The sequence below is a fragment of the Cryptotermes secundus genome, unplaced genomic scaffold (assembly GCF_002891405.2).
Source record: "Cryptotermes secundus unplaced genomic scaffold, Csec_1.0 scaffold836, whole genome shotgun sequence".
Classification (NCBI taxonomy): Eukaryota; Metazoa; Arthropoda; class Insecta; order Blattodea; family Kalotermitidae; genus Cryptotermes; species Cryptotermes secundus.
Genome location: NW_019729223.1, coordinates 1,143,885 through 1,170,598, shown reverse-complemented (window position 1 = coordinate 1,170,598; position 26,714 = coordinate 1,143,885). Strand labels below are relative to the sequence as shown.

The 26,714-nt window shown below is 40.7% G+C and overlaps 2 protein-coding genes across 2 annotated transcripts in view; one reads left to right on the top strand and one right to left on the bottom strand.

Annotated features, from left to right (window-relative positions):
- The window catches only part of LOC111865564 (tRNA (adenine(58)-N(1))-methyltransferase catalytic subunit TRMT61A), a 220,908-nt gene that overhangs the window by 75,401 nt on the left and 118,793 nt on the right, over window positions 1-26,714 (bottom strand). The window lies entirely within an intron of this gene.
- On the top strand, window positions 4,877-6,661 carry LOC111865563. Its single transcript, XM_023853710.2, has 2 exons — window positions 4,877-6,426; window positions 6,517-6,661. The coding sequence occupies exon 1, from the start codon at window positions 4,979-4,981 to the stop codon at window positions 6,341-6,343; it is 1,365 nt and encodes a 454-aa protein (XP_023709478.1). The 5' UTR covers window positions 4,877-4,978; the 3' UTR covers window positions 6,344-6,426; window positions 6,517-6,661.

Genomic DNA, 26,714 nt, shown 5'->3' with positions numbered 1-26,714 from the left:
AACTTGTGAGATAGGAGCTAATTATATAATAATCTCCTAGCGAAGCATGACTGTGAAATTGAAGCGATTACTGACGAATAGGATTAAAATCGCTCTATTGTGTACAGCTAATTACCTGCTTGCCTTACACTATTATTAATAGCAGCGTTTTTTTTATTGCTAGTGGGGTGGGACTAAGTCCCTTGTACTGCGGCCACTTCTGGCCTATTGTACCAGCCCCAGATGATAGGTGAGGGTGATTGTGGAGCAATTGGTGGAATGAAGATTGGCAGGGGAAATCGAAGTACTCGCAGGAAACCTTCCCCAGCGCCACTTTGTCCACCACAAATCCCACTTGACCAGACCCAGGATCGAACCCGGGCCGCCGCGGTAGGAAGCCAGCGACTAACCGCTTGAGCTATGGCGCGGCCCTTAATAGCAGGTCAATAACAAAACTAATACAGCCGTTACTATGAATCTGGCTTTGCATTCAGACTTCTTTGCCGTCTACGTGCAAAGTTCGGTTAACACTCTCTCTTTATTGTCACTACATGTTTAAGATGAAACGTCGAGAGAATATTTTAATGTCGATGGCAAGAGCGTTGCTAGGTAACGGATCGGTAAACACACGCGCAACAATGAAGCAACGAGTTTACGCAACCCGCTTCTAGACAACGGCTCAACAGACTTCCGCGCAGGAGCAATGATGTCACACTGCAACAGTAGTATCACGTGATTTGTTTTCTGTGTTGTTCGTGCGATGCTTATATAAGGAAAATCTGTTTCAGAGTATTTCAGTGAGACCCGTGTGGAGGCGGGGTCGAATACCTCCACCGTGACCCTGCGAGTCGTAGGAGGCAAAGAAAAGGGATTTCTCAGATATGAGACAGTAAAATATGGTCGCGAGTCTCAAGGGACTAGGACCCGAGAAAGACAGGGCTGGCAAGGGCCAGTAGCATATATAAGAGACAGACCGGTCCTCTCGTCAGAGAGGGCGCCCCACAAAAACAAGACCGTAAATGTCAAACAGTAATAAATATCTGGTCATGAGAACCAGATGAGGCTCGACACCAAGACTTACTGACTGACTAACCGTCAGTCGCAATGTGACTTTGACTTTCAGTATTTCAGTGTGTTTAAGCGTTTGAGTGTTTAAGTGACAGTGAGAGAGTTCTCGGTGTAAGATAGCCAAGGAAAGTTCGCCGTGTGAAGGCTTCGTGTGGGATTAGAAGACATTAGTCATGTGTAATATTTGGCGTGATCTGAAGCGCTTGTTCCTGTGTTTCAACTGCATTGCCAAGAGATGACTGTGTGCGTGCAACAGGGAATTATGAAGTGTGTGTAAATCAGCGATAGCGCTGTAATGTACGTGTGATTAAGAGAGGCCGTAACCGACGTGCCAACAAATCAAACCATCCGAACTAGAGCCCATCATACTCGTCACGCGTACCACCCTACAAGTGACAATATTAACTGACGTGGCGGAACGCAAAGTCAGATGTACGCAGAGCAACTTGATGCTGCAATTTAATATGTTAGTATGGAACTGAAGTCAAGGAAGCTATTCATTAAACTTATGTGGCCCAGTTCAACTGTCAAATGTGTGTTCCTCTAAAAACGTGATATAATTTTGCCTAGGGTTTAACCGGAAGAACTGAGGAGAAGATGAATGATAATATTAAGATAATGCCGCCGCCATGATCATTAAGGTCTGATTTTGAATATTTACCAATATTTGTTTAAATCAGACCGCCTCTGTGGTCTAGTGGTCAGCGTTCCTGGCTACAGATCCAGAGGTCCGGGTTCGATTCCCGCGCTACCAGATTTTTTTCTGAGAAGCAGTGGGTCTGGAACGGGATCCACTCAGCTTCGTGTTAATAATTGAGGAGCTATTTCAAGGAAATAGCGGCTCCGGTCTAGAAACCCGGAATTAACGGCCGTGGGGATTCCTTGCGCTGACCACGCGACACCCTCTACCCGCAAAAGTTGGCACTAAACTTCGCCGACAAGCGGCGGTCGCTGGGTCGGTATAGTTCGCTTGCGGACTAAAATCACGGAGTTTTTCTTTTGTTTAAATCAATTACATTTGTATAATTCATTATATTACCATAGGCCTACCTCAAAATCTTATTTATACTCGGTCGTTCATTCCCTACGAATTCTGACAATCCTATCTTCCTTTCCAGATGTTTCAGTAGCATATCTGTAGCAACAGAGGGCAGAAACTATTTATATTTCCTCGCGTGCTTGTACCGACTTGTACCCATGTTTCACACAGACCGGCAGCAGGCGTGGGGCGACCGAAGCGCAGGGCAAAATGCAGTAAAGCTCGGCTCCATAGTGGAACAGGTTGGAGCTTTGGGGGGAGGGGGGGGTTGTGACCTCACAAGTTGTAATTGGTGCTACAGATAACGAGGGCTTGATAGTGTGAGAGGAGGTGGGGGGATCTGTGTATTGGATACTAACGGAGGTTGGAAATCCTCAGGCACCATTTTCTTACGCAGCCTCCGGCCCATCTGTTTCCCAGATAATACTATGTCTTTAGTTCTGAAAGGGTGTGAAACTTGGTCTCTGACATTAAGGGAGGAACATGGACTGAGGGTATTTGAGAGCAGGGTACTGAGGAGAATATCTGCATCGAAGAGAGATCAATAGGAGGTTGGAGAAAACTCCATAATGAGGAACTTTATAACTTGTACTCTCCGCCAAGTATAATCAGAATGATCAAGTGAAGAAAGATGGGCATGGCATGTAGCATGTATGGGGAGAACAGGAATGTATATAGGATTTTTGTCGGAAAGCCAGAAGGAATGAGACCACTAGGAAGACCTAGACGTAGGTAGGAAAATATTGTCACGTATTGGGTGTATAACGCGACAAATAACTTCACGCCGTATTTAATATAGCGAATTTTATTTCACATTCGCACTTACAATCACCCAAATTACAGATTCACAATTACTGCTATCTGCAGTATCATAAATACTACACTCCAAATGCCACAATACAACTGACTGGTTGCTGGCTAACTCGGAACTAACTCGAAGGTAGCTCGAGGACTGACTGTGAATAGCCTTCGCTGCTCCTTATGTAGCCTCGTTCGGACAATACAGAACACGGCCACGTAATAGGCACCCTGTTGTCTGGTGCCGTCGTGCTAGTAACGCTGTGTACCGCTGTTACTATGGTCGTCTCTCGCAACTACTGTTTACCCGCGCTGCCTAGCAACCGCGGTGCACCTTGGTGACGTCACCGCTGTTGACTCGCGTTGCATAGCTACCAGGATGCTGGGACTCGGCTAACTTCGGCTCCGCTCGGCTCACTTCGGCTGGCGGGGGGGAGGGGCGTCATCCATAGCTCAACATGTCACAATATTAAAATGGATGTTAGGGAAATAGGGTAAGATTGTACGGGCTTCATGATCTTGCTCAGGACAAGGACCAGTGACGGGCTGTTCTGAACACGGTAATGAATCTTTGTGTTCCACAAAATTTTGGGAAGTTCTTGAATAGCAGAGGGACTGATGGCTACTCAAAGAGGGGGGAAATCCATGGAATTAGTTAGTTAGTTAGTTAGTTAGTAGGATAGTTACCGACATTTCGGACGAATCCTGAAAATGACGGCAATAGGTTCCTTCGAAACACCGGTAACCATATACAAGTCTACACGGCATCGTAACCTAAAAGAAGCGAATCTAAACGCTTTTTCTTCTAAGCTCAAGTTTCAGTTATATGTAAAAGTGAGGAAATTATTATTGCTTTGTGAAATTTAAATTATATTTCTTCATTTCTCGTTCTTACGTTCCGTTAATCGCTGCACGTGTCCTCTGACGATTTGTTTGACTGCTCAATAATGTCATACTGTAAGCTTCTGAAGAACTCCACTCAATGCAGTCAGCTAGCAGGTCATATTACGTGACCTTGCTTGTTGTTACAAATTGTCAATGAATAGTCCGTCGAGTGTAACAACGTGTCAAGCTAGATTGGTTAATCAGTATACTAACACAAAAAGAAAACTACTGAGAATAAATGCTCATATATGGTTTAATCGAGAGTGTAAAAGCAAAAACATTACTCCGAACTACGCTAAGCAAAAACTAAAAGGTTCAACACAAGCTGCAAAGCTAACTCAAAAACAATTAACAAAACTAAGAATAAATAACGAACTAAAATTCTTATACATTAAAAAACAACAAATTAATAATAAACTATATGAAGTTCATTTAAAAAATGCTCAGTTCTGGAATTCCAACTGGCAAATAATAGAAAACAACATAAACACAACGCTAAATGAAGAAATGGAAGAACACTACGCCAAACTTAAAAGGAAAATAAACAAACAAACTCCCAGTGATACACAACCTCAAAAAAAACAAACCTTCTACCCACGCACACACAACTTGACAAATATACAATTCACAAAAAATGAGGAGGACATGTTAAACAAAGGTATTAAATACAATATAGAAATACCGCCTAAGATGTGCGTAAAACAAATTGTTTACGAAACAGAAAATGCAATACGGCAAATAAAAGACAGTAAACAACAAGAAGCAATCAGATACTTAGCAACAAAAAACCTAAAACAAATCTTAGCTAATCAAAAAACAAATAATAGAAGAAATAAGGAACAACTATACACCACCAAACAAATAAAACACAAACTAACACAAAATAACGCAACTGTAGCTGAAGCAGACAAAGGAAGAACATTAGTAATTATTTACGAAAAAGACATAAATAACAAAGTAAAACAATTCATCGATAATAATAACATTATCGAACTAAAAACAAATCCTACATCGAGGTTCCAGAAATTAGTGGAAAACACATTAAAAACATGTAAGAACGTAATAAAACCAGAAACTAGAAAATACACACACCAAATGAACCCACAAGCCCCTAAATTGAATGCAAAAATAAAAATACATAAACCAGATGCACCAATAAGGCCAATAATAAATAATACCAATGCCCCCACACACAAACTAGCTAAACATATGCACCAACAACTACAAACTTTATTAAACTTAAAATATGAATATAACATCACTAACACCTTAAACTTCGCAAACAACATCAGCAAACTAAAACTAAACCCAGAACACAAACTTCTCACGATGGATATTAAAGATCTATATGTAAACATTCCAATAAACGACGTAATACACATCACCAACGATTCACTTATCCAAAATCATATAGACAAAACCACCAAAGACGAAATTATCACAATCCTCCAAATGATATTGAATCAAAATTATTTCCAATACAATGATAAATTTTATAAACCAAACTCGGGTGTAGCCATGGGCTCCCCTTTATCAAGTTTAATGGCGGAAGTATTCCTACAACACTTCGAACAAAGAAAGGTAAAACTTTTACTAGAAGATAAACGCATCATCTACTACAACAGATACGTAGATGATATAATTATGATTTATAACCGATCAAAAATAACACCCCAATACATTTTAGATCAATTCAACAAGCAAAATAATAACTTGCAATTCACACTAAATGAAGAAGATAATAATCAAATAACGTACCTAGACTTACAACTAACTAACAACCACGGGCAAGTAAGAATGGAGATATTTAGAAAACCCACATCGACAGACACAACGATAAACAATAAATCCTGCCATCCCAAAGAACAAAAATTGGCAGCATACAAAAACTGGATACATAGATTATCCATCCTACCTATGGATAACGCAGCAAAAAATAAAGAATTAAACATAATTATTAATATCGCGGAAAACAATGGTTACAATAAAGAACTCATCACACGTATGTATCATAAACGTCAACAACAAAAAACAAAGGGCCCCATTGAAAGAAGAGAACAGAAATGGGTTTCCTACACATATAACGGAAACTACACAAGAAAAATTACGAAACTATTCAAAAACACGAACGTAAGGATAGCTTTTAAAGTAAATCATACATTAGGTAAAATACTAAACCAAAAACAAAGCATAAATTCTTACGAACAAAGCGGCATATACAAATTGACATGCCAGGAGTGCCAACAGGTGTATATAGGTCAAACAGGCAGAAAATTGATAACACGCTATAATGAACATATAAGAAGTATAAGATTCAATAAAAATGACTCAGCTTATGCTCAACACATCTTAAATAGACAACATCAATACGGCCCAATTTCGCAAATCATGGAACTGATTGAAGTGGCAAGGAAAGGTAAATTAATGAATATAAAGGAAGAATATCAAATTTACCGCCACTATAGGGAAAACAAATTAATAGATGAGCAGAAACAGGCAAAAGAGATCAATAACCAGAACAGCATGTTCGACCTCATTACTACTTGTATAAACACACCCACCACCACGTCATAACACACAAGGCCTTAAATAACACTGACGTAGATCACCCACTGCAGTACACAACACACAACGCGTAAGACACATCCGACCAAAAGGTAAGCAAGGATCAAATACAACACTAAGGGAAAATAAAAATTAAATATATAATAATATATAAAACCTAATATAATACAATATCTTTGCAGCATACACAACCTCAAGTTGACGATTCCCATCACCGGGACGAATCAACAAGAAGGAGCCAAATTTTATTTCAAATGTTTTAAGCTTTTAAATATTTTAACATTGACGGCTCAATTTGAGAGCATTCTTTGGATGGAATGCAAGAGGTGTACATGCATTCAACGTTACTAGAAAGTGTTGTGCTTTTACACTCCGACATCTGTAGCAGATCACGCAGCTTACATACTGTGTACAATACAACGCCAGTGGTTTCATGTGTTTGTAACGTGCCTCTGATGATGGTTTCTTTTGAACCGAAACATGTAAGGCGAGTGAAATAAATAAGTGACCTAAGAACGTTGTTACACTCGACGGACTATTCATTGACAATTTGTGATTGATAGTGTAACGGACCAAATATGAAACAATTCAAATTGCTTGTTGTTATTACGTTAATTGATCTGTATTTTCTTTACCAGGTCAGGATATAACCATACTTACTGACGTAACCGCCATCTACCGAGGGGCCAACTCCAGACAGGAGGCAAGTACTTTAATTCTCATTAAAGATTAACAAAATCACACTTCTCTCTTCTTGACTTTTTTTTTTCCTTGGCACTACAGCCCCAGTGGGCCTAGGCCTACGTCCATGAACTTCTCCGTTCACTTCGGTTTTTCTAGATCTTAGACATACGGTAGGACTCCTTGGGCGGGTGATCAGCTCGTCGCAAGGCCTCTACCTGTACACAAACATCTTCTTGACTTTACTTAAAGGAAATTGTATTGAAATTGTTTATTATAGCAATCGTATGAATAGAGGTTTCTGTTGACTACAAAACAAATTTACCGAAATATTAGGAAGAGGATTAGACATTCCCTAGATAAAAGATACTGAAAGCGACCGTAAACTGCATTAATGCGCCTTATTTATGATTCGATTAGATTCTTATTTAATTACATGTTAAATTAAGAGCCTAGAGGCCAATTACAAAGTGACCATGAGATAAGGAAAAGGAACAAAACACACAAACAAAATAAAAAAATATGGTAATTTATATCATTTTAATAATAATAATTCCATTAACACAAATTAAAGTTATCATTGAGAAGTGAGAAAAGTAAAATATACTCGTACACATTTACAATGAATACTATTAGTATTTTAATGATTTTAAGAAGCATGGCTGATATAAAACATGACAGCGAGATACAATTCAAATTTTAAATATAACAATGTAATAATATTTAGATTCAATTCTTTATTTACTTATGTGCTTATACAACAGCCAAAAAGCCAATTATAAAATAAGCACCAGCAAAGACGAAATCAAACAAATACAAGCAAAGATAAATCCAGTAAGTTGAATGGCGACAACCGTTATGCAGCGGGGAAAAAATGGATGTACCATTCATGCTACATAAATTAATAGTTTAATATGAAGAAAGAACCATTATAAAATATGATTATGAGAAATAGTTTTGGATCGTTATAAATATATTCCCGTCGAATACATTTTTCGACTTTTATAAAATTTTCCACTGAATGATAGGGTTCTTACTCAGGCTTACATTCTTCAAGCTCTTAAAATGTCAACTGGGTCGCTTCTTAATATGAACAAAAGGCGACCGTATTCAGCCCCAGGTACAAGTCCTCACTTACCCACAGAAATGAACATGCTATATTCATTACTTGCTTTACAGCGATCAAGGTCGAAGTTATTCATGTACAATGAATGGATAAGGCGAAAATATTCTGATAAAGAAAATATAATTATAGGTTCCGTACAGCTACTTAATCTTTCTCCACATAAATAAATGAGCCGTTTCCATCTCACATGTGAAATTTCTTTGGAGTTCCGGGTTCATTGCCTTTCCTCGCTATATTTATGTATGTATATACAGCTCTCTATAAAATTTGTTTTTATCTCCATTCTTTCTGCCCTTGTGTGGCAACAGCAATTATTTCTAGATACATTAACGCAATAAACAGCTCTGTAATGTTAATGACATTCAATTTAAGTGATGCTCCGTTAAACGATTTCGTTGTTGTTAATCACAGACTAGAAATGACCTTTCGGATATATTAGCTCTATTTCCATAATTCGTCACACACACACACTCACAAGTCTATGACTGCTGTACATACTAAACCACAGCAACAAAAAGCAGTGGACTTAATTTGAACTTGATAAATAGAGGCCCAGACCTGACCAGCAGACTAGAAAATTCGAGAAAGGTATACAAAGTTAACAGCTCAAAAGGCAGACTGGATGATTGAAAAGTGCTGTTCCCATTCGAAATTAATTTTTCTATTGTATAAAGTTTAATTATTTAATTCAGAGGCTTGTGTTGATGAGGCTAATTTGCTGGTAATTAAACAGGATTCAATTAACGAGAGTTCTATCAGTCACATCACATTAATAGCATTCAGTGACTGTATTATTAAGAACGATAACACTGATAAGAATATGAAAGAAAGCAGCCCTGGAACATTTAATTGCTACCTTGAAGAGATGAGAACTATGGAATAAGAAGGGGAGAAAACCAAAATGCGGCCGAGATTAGAAACCAGGACCTTCAGAATAAAAATAGCGGATATTAACCACGTCATTGCTATAAATACTGCTAGTATTCACGTTTTTGTTACTTAGTAGGTTATTTAACAACGACATATCAGGTGCAACTGGCCGCCTCTGTGCGTCTACTGTTCAGCGTTCCTGACTACAGATCCAGAGGTTCCGGGTTCGATTCCCAGCGCTACCAGATTTTCTGAGAGGCAGTGGGTCTGGAACGGGGTCCACTCAGCCTCGTGAGCATAACTGAGGAGTTATTTCAAGGAAATGGCGGCTCCGGTCTAGAAAACCGTGTGGATTCGTTGCGCTGATCACGCGACACACTGTATCCGCTGAAGTAGGCACTAACTTCGCCGACAAGCGGCGGTCGCTCGGTCGATATAGTTCGCTTCCGGACTACGACCACGGAGTTTTTATTAGGTGCAATTGCTAAGATTAGGCTCCGTAAAAATGAACTATGGTAGGAAAAAATGGGCACTGAATTTGAACGGAGAACTCGAGAACTAGGAAGAGCCGTGAATGACGACACTGCAGTAGCAGCAGGTCATAATATACTTCACTGTTTGCCTTTTATTTTCTAACGACTCCATTTACTTTAATGAAATCGACAGACGTTATTAAGACGATACAAAACCACAGTAATTTTGTAATCTCCTTTATAGAATCATCCCATACGTCCTGGTACAATGAAACAAAGAAGTATAAAAATAAACAGTTTTACCCTACGGCTATATAGCACGACTCGTATCGCTTTACCTTGTCAAGACGAGTGTACACGTCAGCGAAAGCAGATGGGGGAGGCTCTTCTTCATGTCCAAATGATTACGTTAAAGGTATCCCTGTAACAAGCCGTGAAGGTCCATGGGTTTGTGAGTCCTCGAGGCTCCCACATTTTCCCTAAACAACTGGCTCACAGATGGCGGTAAGGTTGTCAGCCTTACGTACCAGCCGCCCTTTACCCCCCCCCAGGAAGATTCCTGGTACTCATTTCTGTTAGAGACTGAGTCGATCCCAGGACCATAGTGCGGCTGGAATGATTAAAAAATTCCGTAAACCGAATCAATATGTTTATTTCATAGCGTTTCGCTGCCTGTTGCATGATAATGGCGACAGGTCACTTAACTTCTCGATTTTATGTATCAAAAATAAAAATTAAAATGGTGAGGGTTCAGTCAACAAGTTCTTAGCCTAAACTTTCACAGACCGTTTCCTGCTTCCTCTCAGACCTCTAGACGCATGCCTGAACACTACAAAACAAAATTATTTTTATAAGGCAAAGCGGCCCTGCTATAACTCAGGCGGTTAATCGCCTGCTTCTCATTGTTGCGACCCGGGCTCGATCCCAGGTCAAATCATGTGGGATTTGTGGTGGACAAAATGATATTGGAGCAAGTTTTCTCCGAGTACTTTAGCCCTCCCCCTGCCAACTTTCATTTCAGTAACCGCTCCATACAAATTAATCATCTTATCATCGACGCTGGTAGCGTCGTTAAATAACCGCATTAAAAACAATTAATTTCATAAGGTAAGTTCGTTGCTTGCGCTCGAGAAGAACAGTTACCTTTATATTACTAACGCTGCGATCGGTGGAAATAACAGTAAGTCACATCTGCTTTCTCCGTCTCTGTCTGGATCTCCTATGAACTTACTGTGAACTTATATATAGCTTAATTAAAATGTCTTCACGTGCGAAAGAACACAATCACAAAACATGCCTTACCTAACTCCTTGGAGCGGAATCCTTCTTGAGTCGATCAACTCGCTTTTTGTTAAACCCAGTGGTCCAATACCGTGATCACAAGAGCCCGCTCCAAGCCTGTATCTCAGCTAATTGAATACAGTCAACATCCTTTTTCTTTATGATCTATTTTAGCATCATCCTCTCATCTCTATCTACGTCCCCAAGTTTCTGACAGAAATGTTATATGAATTTCGCTACGGGTCTTACTTACACGTATTTTTAAAACGCAACATTTACTCAAGGAAACCAGTGCAATACAAATGGTTGACAAGGCTGTGGCAGACAGTCAGACCCCTACCTCTCGTCGAAGGGACACCATTCCTAAACACGTAAGCGGTACTGGGACGAAGAGAAATATGGTCATGAGTCCCGGAAAAAAAAAAGAATGACTGTGCTGGTGAAGGCCAGTAGCAAATCACTGCCCTCTCTAAGTCACTGAAAAACTTGCGAATAACGTATATAATTTTCTATTTATTAATTACTGGAAGAAATTTAGCACGTCGATTCTGTTTGTCTTATACCCATAACTTGACCAGATGAAAAGGATGACGAATATTGACGTTAAATAAGGAAGAATGAAGCAATATGCGACCATGGTCTGTTTAAGGTACTGTCCAAATCCATACAACCCCCAATCACAAAAGAATATCCCGGAAATAGATTCAAAGATCATCTAATTTCAACTGCGTATCTTATTTTTCGATCCGAATAGAGATCATGCAGAGTAATATCAAGTGGTATGCACTGTAGCTGACCCAGTAATATCTGTGTAAATTCAGATAATGACGGAAAGCAAACTGCTAGGTAACGATTATGAGTAAAGTTTCGATTATACACTGGTCTCTTTTGGCAGACTTTTTTTTTCATTGGCGCTACAGCCCTCATTTGGACCTAGGCCTACTTCCATGAAACTCTCCGTTTCACTTCGGTTTTACTAGATCTTAGACATACGGTAGGACTCCTTGGGCGGGTGATCAGCTCGTCGCAAGGCCTCTACCTATACATAAACACAGAAAAACGCACACAAACATCCATGTCCCGAGTGGGATTCGAACCCACGATCCCGGCTTCCGAGAGAGCGAAGAGTGTGCATGCCTTAGACCGCTCGGCTACCGTGACCGGCTTTAGCAGACATTAGAACTTGATAAATCTACTGGGCCACCAACTAGCATTGAAAATAAGGAAAGAACAGGATAATATATACCCCTTACAGGAACAGAAAATAAACAAAAATAAACTACGTGATATAATCCTTATATTTCACAGTTTCTCCTCCGAAATGTTGGCAAATGTTCCGGTATAGTCTTCATTGACACCGCCATGAAACCTCAAATCTAGCCACTATAAGATCTGTTTCTCACAGGCTTTGTTACATTGTGCGGAAAGGGGTCTTCAAGTGTAACAGTCACTCACTATGTCTCGGATTCCCAACACAGGGATGGTGAACCTTCTGCAACTCGAGCGCAAAATTAGAAGAAAAACATAAGAAATAATTACTTTTTCGATTCAGCTCGGCGCGTCTTAATAATAAGCTCAGTTCAGGGATATTCAGCTGATGAAGGAATTCTCTGCTTATCGCCGTGTACACTGAGTAAGTTGAACCAAGTCCACACCTTCACATTTTTTGTAAGACCCCAACTACACCCGTCTCCTTCCACGAGGTTTTGGGGTCCTCATTTTGTACACGTTTCATTTCTCCATGCGTGCCATGTGTCTTGACCATCTACTTAATAGACAGCAATTTACTGCTTTTATTATGTTATGTCAGTGTGAAGACAGCCTCAGAGTGATTTTATCTCTCACTGAACTGCCAATCAAAATTGCCTGGTGTGCCACATATGCCACTATTACCTCTAATGTTGTTATTAAATGCCTTGAAATAAAATTTTGATACTCAAATTATAAAAACGTCCTCGAGGACTACTGCCTTATTGTGGAGAATAAGTTTGCGTGCCCGAGTAACACGGAGAGCTATGCTGGCGGGAGCTTAAACTCCTGGTAGGGTAAACCATGCGAGAGAGGTAAGAGGGTAAGGGCCAGACGATGTACAATCCCTGGTCCTCCAGGTTTCGGGTTGAGCATGAAATTAACGACCCCCACCCCCAAAGAAAATACTGTTACGAAACCACACAGGGTTGTAGCACCAATAAAGAAGTATAGGACAGATTAAAACTGAATATTAGCATAAATTAGACAGCCTCTGTGGCCTAGTGGTCAGAGTTCCAGGCTACAGATCCAGAGGTCTCGGTTTCGATTCCGGGCTCTACTAGATTTTCTGAATTAGTGGGTCTGGAACGGGGTCCACTCAACCTCGTGAGGATAACTGAGGAGTTATTGCAAGGAAATAGCGGCTCCGGTCTAGAAAACCGAGATTAACGGCCGTGGGAATACGTTGCGCTGACCACGCGAAACCCTCTATCCGCTAAAGTTGGCACTGACTTCGCCGACAAGCGGCGGTCGCTCGGTCGGTATAATTCGCTTGCGAACTAAAAGCCAAGGAGTTATTAGCATAAATTAATAACAATCTTATGATCTGTCATTATAAATAAAAGGGTACATTTTTTTTCCCCTTGGCACTACAGCCCCAGTGGGTCTAAGCCTACCTCCATGAACTTTTCCGTTCACAAAAGTGTACATTACCGCCCTAAATAAACATACCGTACAAATTTCGGCCCTGTGCATACACACCGCGACATGGACGCACAGCTTCACGCATGTTAGACCTCTTACGTTCCTTGAGGGGTAAATTATATAAATTAGAGACGAAGTAATGTCAGTGTTTCAAGTTGAATGGAGGTCAGTAATTTTCCTTCATTTTTACTCACGGTAAAGAAAGAAAAATAATAATAAAAAAACTTCGATATGAGGCAGGGTGGGCAAAAGAGGCAGTGTGACCGTAGTAAGCATAATGAAAAGAAAGATCCTGCCTTCTCTGGGAATCGAACACCGACTGGCTCGCATATATTGTGAATCGGACTACAAGTACTATCACCGCCAACTGAGTGTCATATGAACCGGTTTTCTAAACTGCAATGCGGAAGCCAAAGAAACGATTTATATTCAAAAGCGAGCCGATTACAAAATACCACAAAAGAAATAAAAATAGAACAACATTTAAATAAAAAAAATAGATGTAAGTTCAAAGTATTTGGTGGGAATTTCTGGCTTGAATGTAGGAGTTAAAACAAGTTTGAAATGATTTATTTTCATATAACAGAATAGCATTACATAACTGTATAGATTACATCTTATTCTACAAGTTACTAGACATTATTTACCCCTAGACAACTCAATATTTTAATCTTAAAGCGGACAAGAAGGAACTATGAGTGTGGCCCAAATGAGTCAGAGCCCAGTAGTTTGGGAGTTGTTGCCTAAATTTATGAAAAAGTATCCGTGTTATTTCAATACATCTTTACAAACTAAAGCCAGGTAGACACCAACCAGCCTATTCCGTTACATTTAACCATATCGAGAAGTTCGTAAGGTACGCCTGACTAAATAACCCAGCAGTATCAAGTGATGTACGCACATGTATTGGAACAACATTGGACCTAAACGTATTTCAATTTCGAACATTCACCAACAAGGCGTACCAGTACTCACACAGACCACCGTAATATAAAACTTGTTTTCCTTCGCGGCGCATCATGATGCCATAACACGCGTGTTCACGTCATTTGCTGTGGCTTTCACAAATCTGACGTGTAGACAACTGCTACTACTCACTGCCGTGTTTTGTCACCTGGATAACACATCAGGCCACGTATAACCACAAATTTACACAGCGCTGTTTCAAAAGTTACTGTTTTTATTAGAATTTAGCCTGTTTTCCGGAAGGATTGAAACATTGCTGTGTGGCTATCTAACAGAGTGTTGAGTTTCTAATAGCGTGTAGTTCGGAGAGTGTAACATGTTTCTGTGGAACATATCGCCTCCATCTTCAAGGTCGAAAAGTGAAGCAAGAAACCAGCAGAAGAAGGCTACAAGCTAGTAAGGATACAATTGCCAACATCCCTGTTAGCAGAATGAGTAGACGACTCAAGGAGAATATAGGGAAGTACGTTGTAGTGTGGGGCGTAACAGCTCGAGGGGAATGCTAGGAGGGGTGGAAGGGAATTAATCCATAGGGACTTCTTTCCGTGGCCTCAGTATAGTAAATAAATGCCACTTCGTGTTACACGTTCATATTCGTCTACATTCACCTTCCTTTCAGTTTATTTGTTAAAATATTTCTGGGGATCTACGGGTCTTCTCAGAGATCACACTTGCGGGGATCTCCCGATCAGAAAAAACAACCACAGAGGTTCGGGAAAGGGGAATCACTATTGTTGCCAGTTTTAAACACTTAGTACGAACCTCACAGAAAACACTGAAAATGACTCTGGCTGTCACTTCCAGTACTGCAGTAACTCGGCAACGGAACAGTGGCAGTCACTGTCTGCTTGTAGTAAAGCAGTAGCATAACCACATAAGAACACAGAATTTATGGCTTCCATAATATGACATAAAAGGAAAGTACAGAATGTGAGTGAAATTCATAACAAGTTTGTGACAAGATAAATAATTAATTATAGCTATCAATTATTTATCCTGCGTCACTTCTGGCGCTTTCCTAAACGTGCAGAGCGCTTGAGTTTAATTAATTCTGGATTTCCCTACTTTTGAGTTTCACTAATATTTCATTAATTAAAGCTTGGGCATCAATATAATTTCCGTATACGTTCGGTATAATTTTGGTACAAATCTCAAATGTTCGAAATTTTCAAATTCTTGAAATCTAAAAAAAAAAAAATCATCAATGTAACTATCAAACATCAGCAGATGTCTGGAGCTGTCAAACGTCAACAAATGTTCGACATCTTAAAGCTGTTAAAACATTCCAACAAATTCGAATTTTTAAATTCTCGAAAACGTCCAATATTTAAAATTTTCGAAGATTTTCATTAGAAACTATATTTCATCAATTTTCGAATCTTGTATATGTAGAACTCCTTTCTAATGTTTTCAAAATTAAAAAAAAATCGAAAACTTTTAAATTCATGACATTTTCGAAAATTTTCAAATTCTTAGCCCCTATTTACATGTTTCATTTTGTGAGATTTACTGCTACTTTGCTTTCGGGAGGTATCAGGTTCAAATCTCGTCCGGAGACCAATTATCCTGAGTTTGTTTCGTGATTTTCCACAGTCTCTCCATACAGATATCGAGATGGTTAGGCAACGACCGCTTTATTCCACATTCTTCTTAATTTAGTACTCCTTAATCCTGTTATTTTACGATATAGGTGTGCATAACCTGAGCTACTGACAGCATTAGGAAACCATAAATGTAATAAATTTACAGTATTTAGATCCTGAAGTTTAGGATGGAAAAAATTGTTGCATCCGGTGGATGAGCAGAAATTCGTTCTGTGGAAGTCCCCTGACATCTAAGGCGCTGGGAAGGAACAAGTAGAGAGGTATTTAAATCCATGAGCAAGAAAGTTCCTGCGATATTAAGACTTAAGATTTCGGCACACTTCCTAGTAAATCATAAAATTTAAATTTACAAAAATTGGCTGTTTATATATAATCTGTATTTAAGTACAATCTAAGAAGGGTCCCTTATCTCAACCAAGCCCCACTGCTAGCACGTAATTGGTCCGCAGTTCTCTCCACATGCGATACCGATCAGCTTACGTGTAAAAGAATTAAGGGGCGGGGGGCAGCTTACACACCACAAAGCCCCCGTGGTATGTGTCACGTGCCGGGAAGATTTGGAAATACTTGACATGGAAATTAAATACCGTCGTTAACCACATAACAATTTAGAGCGGCTTAACCTCTAACCTGTGATACCTGTAACGTAACTAAGCTAACAGAATAAAACAAGTCGAAACGTATTTCAAGTGGCTGTTTAATTTCCGACACATTCGACATTATGAAATTACTGCACGTAATGACAGGACCAAACAGGGCAATGGGGAGAATATCTGGACCGAAGAGAGGTGAAATAATAGGTTGGAGAAACCTATATAAGAGCTTCATTACTTGTACTCTGCAAAATATAATTCGGACGTTCAAGTCAATGATGATGAGATGGGCAGGACATGTAACACGTATGGGGAGATGACTCATATAGGGTTTTGATGGGAAAGCCAGAATGGAAGGCATTATTAGCAAGACCTAGATGTAGGTATCTGGTCAAGTTAACCGAGGGGTATAAGGCATGTACTGTCTTCGCTCGCTCGGAAGCCGGGATCGTGTGTTCGAATCCCAAACGAGGTATGGATGTTTGGTGTATGTATACCTTTATTCTGTGTTTATGTTGTCATGTGTTTAGGTAGAGGCCTTGCGACGAGCTGATCACCCGTCCAAGGAGTCCTACCGTCTGTAAAATGATCATGAAAATGAGAAATCAATCCTATGCTCTAAAGTGGGAGCGAGAGGACAGAAAGAAAAGAGATTCGGTGGCAGGATAATATTAAGATGGATTTTAGAAAAACAGAATGGTGTGGCATGGACTGGATCATAGGGACAAGTGAAGGTCTCTTATGAACACGGTAATGTGCCTTCGAGTTCCGTAAAATGTTGGGAAATTCTTGAGCAGCTGAGCGACTGGTGGCTTGTCACAAAGGACTGGGCTCCGTGCAGCTAGATAGTTAATGGCTGACCTACATTTAAGTCTAAAGTTTCCAGTCGGCAGTATATAAACATAAATTAAAGTACACAGTTTTGAAATGAAAGTAAGCAAGTAAGTCGGAGGCCGCGCCATAGCTCAAGCGGTTAGTCGCTGGCTTCCCACCGCGATGGCCCGGGTTCGATCCCGGGTCTGGTCAAGTGGGATTTGTGGTGGACAAAGTGGCGCTGGGGCAGGATTTCTCCGAGTACTTCGGTTTCCCCTGCCAATCTTCATTCCACCAACTGCTCCACAATCACCCTCACCTATCATCTGGGGCTGGTACAATAGGCCAGAAGTGGCCGCAGTACAAGGGACTTAATCCCACCCCACTAGCAATAAAAAAAAGCAAGTAAGTTTACAGTTGAACATCGAAAAGTAACTTATGTGAAGTAGTTATCCTTCCTGTTGTAGACTTTCTTTATGAACAAATTCGGGAGTAACGTTCTTCCTTCGGATTTCAAGCTGATTTCTTTGTCGGTTTATTCTTCTAACCTGAAGATGGAGGCGAAATGTTTCTCCGAAACTCCTGTTGACTTTCAATGGACTACACGACGTAATATACCATTAGATAGAACGTCAAATCCTACGAGGGATACATAATTAGAGTTAGCGTTTATACACACGCATTTAACGGCAGTGTATCAACTGGTCACGTTATGCAGTGTGTATTGACGAACAGTATTATAATTCTGAATCGGTAGGATTATAAAGGATGAGATGAGTCTCATAAAACCGACATTCGCTAAGGACCGTGCCATAGCTCAGGCGGAAAATCTCCAACTTCCCAACGCGGTAGCCTGGATTCGAACATAGGTCGGATTTGTGGTGGATAAAGTGACATTGGCGCAGGTTCTCCAAGTACTTCGGCTTCTCCTGCCAATTCTCATTCCACCAACTGTTCCACATTCATCATAACGATCATCATTATTATTATCCCGAGGTGGTGCAATAGGTCCACCAGTGGCCGACGTACCAAGTACGCAGTTTTGCTCCAAACAAGAAAAAATAACTCCGTGGCCTGTAGTCCGCACGCTAACTATACCGACCGAGCGACTGCCGCTTGTCGGTGAAGTTAGTGGCAACTATGTGGTCCAGTAGTCAGAGTTCCTGGCTATAGATCCAGAGGTCCCGGGTTCGATTTCCGGCGCTACCAGATTTTCTGAGAAGTAGTGGTTCTGGAACAGGGTCCACTCAGACTCGTGAGGATAACTGAGGAGCTATTTCAAGGAAACAGCGGCTCCGGTCTAGAAAACTGGAATTAACGGCCGCGGGGATTCGTTGCGCTGACCAAGCGACACCCTCTATCCGCTAAGGTTGGCAGCTTTACTCCACCCCACACTGCTGCAATGAACACTCGACATTCAAGTATGTCTATGCACAGGCCTACCTGTCATACGGAGTTCTTACCTGTCTCCTGTTGGTCGTGCAACGGATATAAATTTATGAAGAAGTTTATGGAACAAGACGAGGGAAATCACTTAAGCTACAACCAGTGCAAGTATTTCACATGAAAACACTTAAAACATGGCCTGAATTGTCATTGTTTCCTTATTTATACTGATTCTGTAAATAATAAAAACTTATAGTCTCCGTCGAAAGACCTAAACTCGCTTATCAATTATTATTCTGAAGACATATTTGAAACAAAGCTTTAAAGCCTCAGTCAGACTACTCGTAGGGGAAAAAAAACGTTTTATCATTCCTGTGGAACGAATATGAGACAAGATCCTAGCAATATCACAGTCGATCTTAACGTTAAGGGCAAAGCCATTCTCACGTACAGATACTAAATATGATGTTATGATGACAGCCTCAACGGGGGGGGGGNGACACACACATGTACACACTGAGAAACGAAATATGTTGTGGTGGGGGGGCCCCCGGAGGGGGGGGGGGGGGAAGTCCCAAAACTTCGGGTACGTGCACAAATTTGTATTATTCCACATGTAACCAGAGAGAAAGTCAGAATCCAGACATCGTCAGATCCTCTTATAAGTTACAAGGATGAAATAACATAAGTTTACTGCAACGCTTTCATGCGTGCTACATACCTTACCCATCTCATTCTTCTTGATGTAATTGCCATAATAGGATCTCTTGGAAATTACAAATTATGGAGCTCTTTGTCATGTAAATTTCTCAATTCTTCTATTATGTCACCTTTCTTATGTCCAGATATATTTTTAACAGTATTCTGTTCTTATTCCCTCAGTCCTATGTCTCAACTCCATGTAACCTAACAGTTTGAAGGATAAATTTGTGTGCTGTAATCATTATCTTCCATAACAGGACACGTAACACATGAAGGACTCAGAACTTATGGGTACAGAACACTTTCCCAGTACTTAGATTTCTCTCTTCTGGAATATAACACCGTGTAGTTTGCTGAAAGTCGAAGGATGTTTCGGGAGAACATATCGCCTCCGAAACGTCGGCTGCCTTTCAGCGAACTAGACGTTGTAATATCCTGGAAAATAAAAATCTTCATCTGAGAAACGTGAGATAGCCTACATAGCGGTGTGAATGTTGTTGCGTACAATCGCACTGAGAGGTTCCCTAGTGCCTTACACTTAATCTTACAATAAATCGAGTCCCATATCCGAGTATACATGATCTGGAGACAGAAAACTTTAGCTCGAAGAGCGTGGGTAATAAACACCCGGTTAAAGAGTTAAAATACTATGAAGCCGCTCATAGTGGCCGCGCTAAGGAATAAAATGTCTTCAACCGCCCGAACAATGGGATCGTGGGTTCGAATCCCACTCGATACATGGATGGATGTTTGCGTTTTTCATCGTTTGTGTTGTCCTCTGTAGGCAGCGGATCTGCGTTGAGGTGACCCCCCTGTCCACGGAGACCTACCGACTGTCTGTAGGATTCATATCTTCAGATTAATTCCAAATGGGTACAGGCCACAAGCCATAATCTGTCACAGGGAAAAAAAGAACGGTCCTGACGTTAAACACTAAACGGATTATCATACCGGAGCTTCAGAAATGTTATCCGGTCTGCTCTCTTACGTCAGGAAAACCAAGGGTTATATGCTGTTCGCCAGAAGAATTGCGAGATTATTAAGATCAACGAAATTACTGAGTAGAATGGACAGAACTTCATTAACTTAATGCTAAAACAGAACTATAACCCGCCATTTCGTCACATGTACCACCCTACACGTGACCTGTTCCGAACGGTTTCCGAGATAGAGCTAACAACACGCCATGTCCTCACATGAGTTGCAAAGTGCAATGATGTTAACGGTGGAATTTTCGAAAATGTATTACACTAGGTAAACACAAGGATTCTCGAAAACAAGAGGCCGAAAAGCAAGTTTAAATATTCTATGAACTGTTTCAACTAATTCGGGTATGTGGAGTAGAATGACCACGAACAGGTCAGTCAGTATGGTCTGATCAAGGCTGAGACTAGAATCCAGGATCCTCTGAACACGATGCTGTCCCTTCAGCAGAGAAGCTCTTTCCTTTAGAAGCACTAGCAAGGTTAGTGCTTCAATACTTAGAGCACATCTGTGAATATTGTAACAAAATTGTAAAATTATAAAATTGACTTTTTTAATATTATCCATCGTCCAGTATATTTTTGTTCTCCAAGTATAATTAGAATGCTCAAGTCAAGGGGGATGAGGTGGGCAGGGCATGTAGCATGAATGGGGAGAAGAGAAATGAATATAGGATATTGGTGGGAAAGCCAGATGGAAAGAGACCTCTGGGAAAACCAAGGCGTAGGTGGGTGAATATTAAAATGAATCTTAGAGAGATAGGATGGAATGGTATGGTATGGACTGGATTGATCTGGCTCACGATAGTGACCAGTGGAGGGCTCTTGTAAACACGGTAATGAACCTTTGGGTTCCATAGAATGCTGGGACGCTCTTGAGTAGCTGCACACTTCGCGGCTTCTCGAGAAGGGCTCGTCTCCATGAGTGAGTGCCTTATGCATTCCCGAGTCTCGGACAAACACTGTCCCTGTTTTTTATTTAAAAAAAAAAACAACCTTTCGGACACAGGACTCTTGTCTCCGTCCCTGTCTCCGGACATAGGGAGCCAACTGAGTAGACTTTTACTTGACGGAGACACAGTCCAGTCTCCGAAACGTTGTGTGTAAATAAAAAAAAAAGCAGTATGATGGATAATGGCCAAAAATTCAATAACTGTATTATTATACCACCGTCACAAGCTTTTAGACTTTATGTAAAATTGTACTTCATAATGTTTAACGGCGTGCGAATGTTTTAAGGCGTATGGAATGCGTATCAGTTACGAAACTAGACCTCGATCATCGTGCCATGAGACACTGTTGCACCCATGCTGTGACCAGAGCGATCCTATACAGTAGAGACGAGATGAGGGGAGCTGCAGCTAAGCTACTACTCCCATAGTTCATGACCTCGCTCTCACGTGTGTCTCATCTCAGGGAGAAAAAAAAAAAAGAGAGAAAGAAACAAAAGTAGTCCGTGTAGGAGCCATATATAACAAAGCCTGCTTTTACTATTTCATGCGTCTAATTCGCTTGCATCTGCACTTGAGGCCGGTGAAGCTGCAACAACTTTGTAAATGCACTGCCATGTGAACGAACTCCTTCATAAAAAGAATAGGAATTAAATACATTAAGACGTAGCGCATTCACGAATGATATATGAGCTATGACGCAACACGAACCAGGTACATTAGTACTTACTGCTCATGGAGGCCTATGACTTAATTCCTTTACTCATCATCACTGTGTCACTGACGTCACATTGGTTGAGACTGTAAGAGAACAGGGTACTGAGAACATACAGACCTCAGACGGAGGAAACAACGGGTGGTTGATGGAAACTGCAGAGTGAACTCATTTCCCTAATATTAAGAAGACTATAACATCAATGGCCCATCACGGTGGCTGCGCGGTCATTGGGATCGTGGGTTCGAATCCCACTCAAGGCATGGATGTCAGTGTGTGAGTTTATTCTGTATTTGTGTTGTCCTGTGTGTATGTAGCGGCCTTGCGACGGGCTGATCACTCGTCCAGGGAGTCTTACCGTCTGTGTAAAAAAGATTACGAAACTGGAGAGCAGGCCAGGGCAAACAAATGGCGGTAGATCCATTGATGAGTGAAATGAATGAATAATATCAATGAGGCTAAGATTGGCCGAGCATGTAGCAGGCATGAGGGGGATAAGAAGTACGTCTCAATATTGATATAAGGGGAGGTGGTATGTGAAACGTACGAGTTTATGTCAGGCCTAATCAGTGGCCGCCGTGCCAAGTGGACCCAGTTGGACTCTACCCCCCACCAAGCGAATTTAAAATTTAAAATTTTGTATGTCAGGCGTACGTTATATGCCCTGAGAGTTGTTTAAAGTTTTATGTTTTCCGGCTAGACGTGTGTTGGATATTTCGTATATTTTGATGCAACGATCTTAATTATCGTTTAAAATGATCAGATAACAGTATCTATTCTCTTAATTTGCATTTTCCAGTCAGTGAGAAGGCTCGAGTAATGAAATATATAGTGACATAGCTATACTAGAGCCTGCGAAGCCCCCCCCCCCATTTATACACTTTCAATATATGTGGTACATATACGAGGGAGAATCAGCAAACAGGTCGCAAATGGATACAAAACGCAAAACATGTGGTAATCGAACCTGGAAAAAAAAAAAGTTTGTTTTTCGACGTATCTTCCATCAACATTGATACACTTTACCAGTGCATCGAAACCTGTGGCACAGAAGTAAAAAACTGTTGTTTCAGTCACTTCCGTACCTCCGTTCCATCATCTGCGACTTTCGAACGCCCTTGAAAGAATTTCTCGACCCACTTCTGGATCGCTTCTCTTCCCACCATAAACAGAAAACATTTCTTTATGAATATCCTTTACACCGAGTCCTTTGGCCCACAGAAAAAGCAAAACAGAATGCTTCTCTTCGGTAATACACTCCTAAATCACGGTCGCCATTTTAACCACTGAAACCAGTTTCTGAAATTGCGCATGAGCGTCTGTTACCTAGACTGTCATGAAACTGGACCGTGCTGCTACCTAGTGATACATACAGAAAACCTATTACTTCTATTACAGCTGTTTTACTTCCAATTCTGACCTATTTACTGACTTATAGTAACACTAAGTTTTTCCGAAGAAGTTGACAGCGTCACATGTCGGCGACATTTGTATAGCCTCCACATGACAACATGAGATTTGTACTCTCAGTTGTTCAAAAATATTTTGGAGGAGGTATCGCCCAAGAGCACACTGGCAGCCATTACACAGTTGTTCCCAAGGTCTTCGTATGTCTTACGTTACCTTTCAGGCAGGGGAGCAGTTTGCGCATTAAAATGTGAAACTCGTTGCCGAAAAGTTACCCATCAGCGGAAATCGCGACTGTACTGCTCGTCATTAGTTTCTAATTAAACTGAACCCAGAATATGAGAGTAAATGGCGTAATCATGTGAAAATGATGTTTCCTGAACGTTTGCCGTCACGAGCATATCTTTCAGCACCCTACTGGAAAACGGCATATTGGACGTCCAAGAATAAGATAGGCACAACAATTTCTTAAGTCTTGGAATGGATCATGACTCAATCCTTGAACTGGCAGAAGAAAATAATAATTAGCTTACACATAAAAAATAAGATTTGTATTCAGGCTATTAATAATATTTCCTTTCCTCTGTGGTCTAGTGGTCGGAGTTCCTGGCTACAGATCCAGAGGTCTGGGTTCGATTTCCGGCGCTACCACATTTTCTCTGAGAAGTAGTGGGTCTGGAACGGGGTCCACTCAGCCTCGTGATGATAATTGAGGAATTATTTCAAGGAAATAGCGGCTCCGGTCTAGAAAACCGAAATTAACGGCCGTGGGGATTCGTTGCGCCGACCACGCGACACCCTCTATCCGCTAAAGTTGGCACTAAAATTCGCCAACAACTGGCGGTCGCTCGGTCGGTATAGTTCGATTGCGGGCTAAAATCACGGAGTTTGTTCGTTTGTTTGTTGTTCCTTATACAAATCTCCAGGTTTTGATGGCGATGATGATAGTCCAGATCGTGGTCTTTTAATTTGTGACACATTGTAGTCTTATTAGGAAAATACCGGTGTTTCGGAGTAACATGCCGACCCAATCTTCAGCGTTGAAATGTGTGAGGAATCAGTTGGATTATACAAACATGTTGCAATACCCAAACCAACACTGAACATGGTACAGAATATTCTTCCGAAACGTCGGTCTCCAAATATTTCAACACTGAACATGGAAGCAGAATCTTCCTTCGAAAAGTCAACGGCCTGAGCGACCACGTCCACTTTGCAACCTGCCTACAAGAATACACGGTGTCAAACTCCAGACGAGCACGATGTGATCTTTACTTGCAGGTCTGCTTCCAAACGCCGTTGCACTTCATATGCCTACGTACCCCGAAGGAATGACATCAGAGATCTTAAACAGAAATTATATAAAAGCAAAATCCGGAAGAATGAGTTATGCGCTAGGAATATGACAATAAAAGAATAAGAAATCAAGCAGAAACTATTGCAGATGCGTACTATGCAGTGATAATGACGTCAAAATAACTTGCAACCTCTGCGCAATTATAAATTGCATTAAATAAGATACCGCGTATTAAACAGGTTTATGTATAATTGCGTCTGTCACAGTTCAGAAGACTTGCTTTGCTGTATAGAGGATGGAAACCTTTAGTAGTTCCGCAGTACGCGATACCACGTCAGTGGATCCAAGAGCTGACGAATTTTGAAAATAACTAACCGAATTCGTTTGTTTTCAATGTGCAGGCGAAGTTTTATCAGTCCAACTGTTGCATATAATTTAATTAATTAATACAATTCTTATTCTTACTAATCCACACGTATACAACAGTTGTACTGTGTTGACGGAAATTCTCCTACGCATTAATCAAGAAAATAGAGTATCACTATCCGCTGCAATATTCCTTTGTTATAACCTGGTAGGGGAAATATAAGCATTGGTGACACTGCTAGATACACGAACGTTATTTCACGGTCTCAAGTTTATTACAGAGTTCCGTTCATATCAGCTTTACTACCTGAGAGTTGGTACAATTAAATTGTTTATACAAACATGCTGTCCATCAAATTAGATACAATATGTAAGTCTATTATCTTTTCGAAAAAAAATACTAAGCTTAAGAGTACTGACAGATTCAGATGTACAATTATGGGACCACAAAAATGTGGAAGCCCTTATCAATAACAACAAATTTAGGTTATGGTAACTCTTTTTTATTTTCTTATTTAATACAGTATTCTTTTTAATGCTAGTGGGGTGGGACTAAGTCCCTTGTACTGCGGCCTCTTCTGGCCTATTGTACCAGCCCCAGATGATAGGTGAGGGTGATTGTGGAGCAATTGGTGGAATGAAGATTGGCAGGGGAAACCGAAGTACTCGGAGAAAACCTGCCCCAGCGCCACTTTGTCCACCACAAATCCCACTTGACCAGACCAAGAATCGAACCCGGGCCGCCGCGGTGGGAAGCCAGCGACTAACCGCTTGAGATATGGCGCGGCACCTTTAATACAGTAACTAACATTAGAAACAAAATTTTCGTGATTTTAGAGAAGCGAATATTTGAGTAGTCGCACCCCTCCCACCTTAAATCTTGTCCTGACTATGAATTCGTTGTCAAGATAGAGAGTTCCTAATATGCGACACTGGGCAGTGCCCAATATGCGATAGTATCTCATATCTGATTATAAGTATCGCTTATTAGGAAATCACTATGCTGGTTTTCTGCAGTAAAACAATTCATTACCAATAAGGTTATGAATTAAGGGGAAACAAACAACGCGTCAGCAGAAGGGCGGAGCGGGACAATTTTATGTAGGGCCTCAAACGAAAAGAGGGGCCGAGAAGACAACAGGTACGTTTTCGAAGAATATAAAAATAATATCCATTATTATATAATTTTCGTGCGTTGGAATTTACATACGCTCATTTATATTTTTTCATGATGTACTTTTTCCACCCTAAAATCCTGCACGTTTCTTGATTAAATTCTGTACTGTTGGAATTCATTTTCACACAGATAATGAGGTCATATAAAAATCCAACGTTTCCATCAGATAATAAAAAGTATGTAAAGTAAAGCTATCCCTGTAACATGCCGTGGAGGACCACAGGTTTGTGAGACGTCGAAGTTCCAAAATTTTCTAGACAATCGGCTCACAGATGGCGGTGAGGTTCTTACCTTTACGCGCAGGCCGCCCTTTACCC

What these genes read in the sequence shown, in the direction of transcription:
- LOC111865563 (XM_023853710.2), top strand. Translation starts at nt 4,979, where the DNA reads ATGCACCAACAACTACAAACTTTATTAAACTTAAAATATGAATATAAC.